At 37.4% G+C, this 7,356-nt stretch overlaps 1 protein-coding gene across 1 annotated transcript in view; it reads right to left on the bottom strand.

Annotated features, from left to right (window-relative positions):
• HELRODRAFT_80970 (hypothetical protein) overlaps positions 1 to 7,356 on the bottom strand; it is a gene marked incomplete at both ends in the record, with an annotated part of 23,806 nt that continues 16,450 nt past the window's right edge. Inside the window, 7 exons of the mRNA XM_009020557.1 lie at positions 1 to 156; positions 1,246 to 1,375; positions 1,628 to 1,763; positions 2,373 to 2,421; positions 2,742 to 2,819; positions 3,218 to 3,437; positions 3,893 to 3,998. Of these exons, the coding sequence (XP_009018805.1) occupies positions 1 to 156; positions 1,246 to 1,375; positions 1,628 to 1,763; positions 2,373 to 2,421; positions 2,742 to 2,819; positions 3,218 to 3,437; positions 3,893 to 3,998 (875 nt within the window). The remainder of the gene's footprint in view (positions 157 to 1,245; positions 1,376 to 1,627; positions 1,764 to 2,372; positions 2,422 to 2,741; positions 2,820 to 3,217; positions 3,438 to 3,892; positions 3,999 to 7,356) is intronic.

Genomic DNA, 7,356 nt, shown 5'->3' with positions numbered 1-7,356 from the left:
CTATAAAAAGTGCTCAAGTACATTTGAGGTGTAAATATGCTTTGAGAACCTTTTAATAAATTGCAGATCACATTCTGAGTGTGACGACAGTGGTGGTTGTTTGGTTGAATACTTGATTCGCAGCAAGTCCCCAACCTCATCAATGATCGCCAGAGCCTGTAACGAGTGTTTGTTTGCTTGGTTGGTTGCTTGGTGGTTTGTTTGGTTGGCTGTTCGCTTGTTTGTTTGTTTGCTTGGTTGTTTGTTTGATTGGTTGTTAGTTTGGTTGGTTGGCTGACTGTTCGGTTGTTAGTTTGGTTGGCTGTTTGTTTGTTTATTTGCTTAGTGAAATGTTTCCATATATCACAAAACTGTTAATAATTTAAAATTGAAAACAAAAAGTGTGTTACTTATAAGGCATTCATCGTCATATAACTTCTTTCATCTTTCATAACAGTTCAAAGAAATCGAAATTTTCAAACGATATAACCATGTTATTGTAATCTTTATCATCATTATGATAAGTCCTAATCACATATGTCAAGTTACCGCCATCTTGATTTTATTAAGAAGATTTCTGACGTAACTTTCACACTCATTGATACGGTTACAATGACGATGAACAACATCTCAACAACCCAACAACCCAACAAACAAACAGACAGACAGACAAACAAACAAACAAACAAACAAACCCAACAAACAAACACCCAAACTAGGACCAACTAATTTGAACCTGCACCGATGAGATGCTCACATGAAAACATCAGCACACCTGAACCAAAAACACAAACAGACACAAATCAATATTCTGACAAAAAGCAATGCACGCAATCAAATGTATCATTTAAACGAACGAGGGTGAGCATGAAAGCGACGTACACTAGCTTTTCAGTTTCGCATAGAAACTAATAAAGAAAATTTCACACACACACTACACACACATACAACACACTCATACAACACACACATACAACACACTCATACAACACACACTCACACACACTTACACTCACACGGATATAAACATCACTCACACGCATCTTAATTCAAACATGCAACCTTCAACAAAACTACACACACACACACACACACACACACACACACACACACACACACACACACACACACACACAAACATGAACAATCTAACTACCTAGCAAACACACATATCCAGGTGAATGAGCACACCACAGATACACAAACATACACAGACAGACACACACATACATACTCAAACACACACGAGTAGAAAGACAAACGAACCCGATCAAGCGTGCTTCGATTGTGAGCGGCAGACAAGCAGAACCTGGCCCTGGCTTCGATGATGGGGGTGGCAGGAAAACCAACGACCACAGTGGCAAGCCCACGAGACAGACATTCCCTACTGAACGCTCTATAGTAAGCAAGTTGTCAGGTGTGTGATTTGGTTACAATGAAAGAATTTTGAGAGAGAGAGAGAGAGAGAGAGAGAGAGAGAGAGAGACGACTTCAATAATGATTGTGATAAGGATAAAATCGAATAAAGAAAAGTTTGACTGTTGATGACTTTAAAGATGGAAATTAAGTCTGCCTGGACCAATATCAACAAACAATTCTGATAGTGAGAAGGTAAGATATAACGGAACCTCCCATGGCAAATACTCACGTGACCTTGGCAGGACAGAAGAGCAGGAGGGGCACGACAGGCGAGTTGACGTTGCCGTAAATTATGAAGCCCATCTTGTTCAGCCTGGCCCGGAAGTAGCGAGAGTTCCATGCCAACTTGGCCACCCTACGAGGGCCTGTCGAGACGAGGATGAATGAGTGAGTGAATGAATGAATGAATGAGTGAATGAATGAATGAGTGAATGAATGAATGAGTGAATGAATGAATGAGTGAATTAGTGAGTGAATGAATGATATGGTGATACATGACTATGGTTAACAGAATGAAAGGTGTAAACACCTGAAACATAGAATGAGTGATAAATAAAAATTATAAAAACGTCGGTAAGCCGTCGCTAGTGACTGAAGTTCAATTAGTGAATTAATGTTGGATGGATCGTAAAATCCTTCACAACGCAACTGCATTGAGTGTTGTTGCACCGTGCCTCATATTTTAATGCTCCTAAGTTGCGCGTTCGAATTCTAGCATTGCCAATGATTTCATGACGATTACATGCCAATCCCATAGCAACAAAAACAAGTTGCAACATGTGAATTTGGAACAGCTGATTTGGAAAAGAGAAAAATTTTAATTTTCGACACAACAACGACAACAACAAAAACAACAGCAACGACAACAACAACAATAACAAAAACAACAGCAACGACAACAACAACAACAAAAATGAATAAATCACACCCACAGAAGACATCGCAAAAAATCATTACACTCACAGACAACCAACCATCATCGTCTCCAGTTTTATTCATGATGATCCTCATTGTCGATATAATCTTCAAAAATTATCAAACACGTTTAAGCGAGTAGCGATTGCAAGAACACACATAGGTAAATAAATTAATGGAAATAAATTCAGGAAAAAGTTATACAGACATCTTACAACTCATTGATAATCAGCAATCAGAAGCATCAGTGCAACGATGTTAATTAATGATATGAATTAATGAATGAAGATGTTGGCATCATCAATAGCTAAAAATGAATTAACACAAACAAACAGACACACACACACAAACAAACACACACACACACACTCGTACGATACGAAACAACGTTCAAGAGTAGCAGACTACAGTTGAGTTGAGGTACAAACCTGCTGGGCTGCTAAGGCGGGCATGCTGACAGCGTACGTGCAACTGTGCGACCGCAATCTTAAGTGGTCTATGAGAGACTGTTGTTGTTCAGGTTGGTGGTGGCGATTGTTTTACTACTACCTACTACTACTACTACTACTACTACTACTACTACTACTACTACTACTACTACTACTATTACCACTACTACTACTGATGAAATGAAGTAGCTGCAATAAATTGTGATCAGTAATAATGACACAACGAGTGGTGGGGGGAACAAAATAAAAAAGCAGAAAAAGAAGTTGATAGGTCGCAATTATTACCGGCAAGAACCAATCAGCTGTCTCAACAACTCTTAAAAATACACCATTAAATGAGGCTAAACATAAAACCAACCCATTTATTTCACTCAACAAACGAACCAACCAACCAACCATGCAACTAACCAACCGACCGACCGACCAACCAACCACACAAACCAACTTCAACCGACCTTCTTGCCTCCAATGTATCCACCGACTGCTCCAAAACTTTTGGTGAACGTGCCCATCATGATGTCGACATCCCTTGGGGAGCACCCCCAATAATCTGTGACACCTCTGCCGCGGGGACCAACCGCCCCGATGCTGTGCGCCTCGTCCAGATAGATGTAGGCCTTGTACTTCTTTGCCAGGGCAATAATTTCGGGCAGCCTCACTATCGATCCTTCCATACTGATGATGTTTGTTGCGATGGTGATGATGTTTGCATGGTGTTGATGATGATGTTTGCATGGTGTTGATGATGATGTTTGTATGGTGTGATGATGATGTTTGTATGGTGTTGATGATGATGTTTAAATGATGATGGTAATGATGTTTGTCGTGACAGTGTTGATGATGATGTTAGTATGGTAAAGATGATGATGATATTGATGTTGATGATGAAGATCATACAAACAAACACATGATCAAAATTATTTTGGTGGAATATCGTGACCAACTGCAATAAATAAGTAATCTCCTGGAAAGTTTTGCATCGCTGCCAATAAAAATAAAATAGAAAGAGAACCCTACTCGTTTGCGTTAGAAAACAAAACAGCAGATAGAAATAGGCAGATACAATCAGGGATGAATTATTAACGAATAAACAACTTTCCACCCATCGCCTCACACGCATTAAAACCAACCTGTACACCCCCTCAACAATAATTAGAATCTTCTTCCAGGGTCTGAATGTACGGGGCTGGCCGTGGAACAATGCATCTCTCAGTTTGCACTCTAGGTCCACCATATCTAGAGCAGGGGGAGTGGGAACAACTTCATTTGGGTTTTTATACACTATTAAACAATAATTACCTTTAATAATTAATGTTACTGTTTCGAAACATAACCGTTTCATTTATATTGGGTCATCCGCAATAAAGGCGCCGGGATAGTGTAATGTTATTGCAACTGGGTACAAACTCCTTCATTCGCACGTGTATATGTATGTATGCATGCATATACATGAATGGTTTGTATATACATGAGTTGTAGGTTTCTTGCAGATACATCTGAGATAAACTACATAGAATGAAATAGTAAAATACGCAGACGTGCCAAAAAAAACACACAGCGCAGGCAGATGATGGACGGTTGACACACCAGCGATCGAACCCAATCGTTACAACGTTAAAGACGGATACTTTAACATTGCGACATCCATATTTAGAATATGCATTTACAGATGTTGCTTTGAAGGAGCTGTCAGTAAATATTCGTAAACAAAAAAGTATTTGTTCGACAGCAAAGTCATTGAAACAATGAAATATTTCTAGGATTCATGGAGTTCGACGTCAATGTCCTCATAACGTGAATTGTTTAACACAATTCACTGAATCACACACCACACACACACCATACACACACACACACAAACACACAACTCACTGACTTATTCATTGTTCACCGGGTGACTTCATTTCAGACAATAAAAGGAATCGTTAACTATACACTAATGAAGTTAGGAAAAGAGGTCGTTAGCATTTTTACTATGATGTTAGTTGTTAGGAAAAGAGATCATCAACATTAAACTCACGAAGTTGTGAGCTTGCCGATGAACAGGTTAAACAATGTTTTTGGCAAACAATCAATATGAATGTCTCAGTCATTCCAACAATCGATGAATGAACAAACAACAAAACAAACAAATATCACACTGGCAATAAAAACAAAAAATTCTTAAACGAAGTGAAGAAAAAAATGATTGGACGGGAAAAAACTAATAAACGATAGAATTAAACTATATAAAAAAATCCAAACGAATGAAGACTTCACTTCACTTCAACAATGAATGACACGCGTCATCAACAATTACCAAGTATAAAAATATAATAAAATTGAATGCCTCTAAATAGTCTTTGTATAACGTTAAATTATTTTCGATAATATTGGTTTTATAATGTCTGGTTACTTAAATTTTTATTGTCAGAGTTTATTGGTTCATAGATGCTCAATTGCTTGTCTTATTGGCAGAGTTGATAGGTTGATATTTAGGTTACCTACATTAATTAAGAGCTACAGGTTTTTTGTATTCTTTTCATGTTGGATTGTAATTGTTTTATCTTTCGCATGAATCAAGCCGTTCGGAAAATATTACAACACTAAACCACGAAATATTTTACAAATTTATTTTAAATTGGATTAAGACTGTCAGAAATGCAATTATTGATGACGATCACAGCATGTTCGGCGTTAGTTAACTTCCTGTTTAACTTTTCGATTTTTCTAACGGTTGATCGTAAATCATTCTCAAGTTTCTTTAGCTCAAAACCAAAATTTTTGTTCATTTTATGCACGATAGGAAAAAAAGCATATTTTCGGTATTCCTATACCATCTTCGGTGTTCGAATTTATTTTACTGAACCAACAAAAAGTCACAGAAGTGCAAGAAGTAGAAGAAAGACGTGAAACAGCACCCAACCAGCAACCATCGAATAGCGAACACATCCAGTTTGTAGGATGAACTCTAATTACATGCGTCAACACGTACGCACACGAGAAAAACATCTCACAAAGCAGTAACAATAAAAACAATGCATTGCTTAACTTGAAGCACACATTTTGAACTGTTCGCCACTGATTAAATTGAAACAGTAGGCACGATGCACTGTGAAACGTCTTTACGGCAACCTAAACTACTCTTATGTAGACGCAACCTGTTTAACTAAGTTACAACAATTACATCATTTATTGAGGACTGTTATCAGCTACATGCAGAGTGTACAAATACAGGCGAAACAACGCATGAAACACATTGCATCAAGCATGTGATAGGCGGAGATCTTTTTACAACCGGTCACAGTTATCAGTGCCAGTCAAAGTCAAATATGAATAAAGATTTCACATTTCATTTGTTGGTTTCTTTTTTTTTACAGTTTTTTCTTAGAATTTTTTCCGAGGTTAACAACAAACAGGCAAATCAACCCACCCATCTCATACACTCCGTATGGTAGGCGAGGTTACTCTTGCATTCAAACCCAGGCACTGTAACAAGTGTCAGACATCTAACCGAACCAACCCAACACACCAGTGAACTAACGCGCTGGCTCTTTAACGATGTCCACAATAAATAATAACCAATAAATAAATTCATTCAATCTTGCCTAATTTTCCGCCCAGTCAGTCGATCAATAATAATTTATTCATGCAACCAACCGTTCCGCAAATTTAACATTCATTTATTCAAACAGACCTTCATTTAAATATGTATACAACTAACCAGCCATTTAAAAATATTCACAGCGCATTCACATTCATACAAATACTGACGTACCTACCAACCAGAGCAGACAGGTAACACATTGAACATACAGCTTCAGTCATGTCGATCTCGCCTTACAAACGAATGCAGAAAAAAATTGATTGATTTAAATGTCTTGGCGTGTCTAACGAACGCTTAACTAAGGAAGAACGAATTATGCACTGTGCTAGCAAGCAAGCAATGAAGATGTTAAGTGAATAATGCATTAAGATAGCTTAAAAATAGAATATATGAAGTTCTTCACAATGCTTGAATGAGAAGGTGCATTGTTGAAGAGAGGCATAAATTTCATTTGAATGAATGATCCTCACACCATGCGTCAATGTCACAGTTAGAAATACGTTAACAGGAACCAATATAGATGAAAAGAACCTATAAAACTACTGTCAATGCAAAACAGTACACAACAGTAATTAATGTCAATTAATAATTAACCGCTGCTATCAATAATGACTGATAACAACAACAACAACTATCTGGAGACCATAACAAGTACAACTAAAAAAGAATATTCCCACGTACACTATCTATCTACGTGTTACTTATCTACCCGTAAAGTAAATAAAACAATTGGCCTAGCCAAGCTGATGAATGAGTTTGCTGACAAATGAACAAATATCCATTGAAGAAGTGAATAAATGAATGTCAAATAAACACATAAGATAAATGAATGAATAAAAAGTGAATAAAACAAGGAACAGCGAAAGCACATGAACCTAAAACCTTTTCTAACCTTAGATATTCAAGCAATTGTCTCACATTTCAACTAATGTGCCTGCGTTTGAATAAGACACGACAAATTAAATTTATTTAGGAACTTCATAGAGATGTCTCAAACTTCCTATCTTC

Source organism: Helobdella robusta (genome assembly GCF_000326865.2).
Source record: "Helobdella robusta unplaced genomic scaffold HELROscaffold_28, whole genome shotgun sequence".
Classification (NCBI taxonomy): Eukaryota; Metazoa; Annelida; class Clitellata; order Rhynchobdellida; family Glossiphoniidae; genus Helobdella; species Helobdella robusta.
Note: the sequence above shows the minus strand (reverse complement) of the source record. Positions and strands in the feature narration are given on the sequence as shown.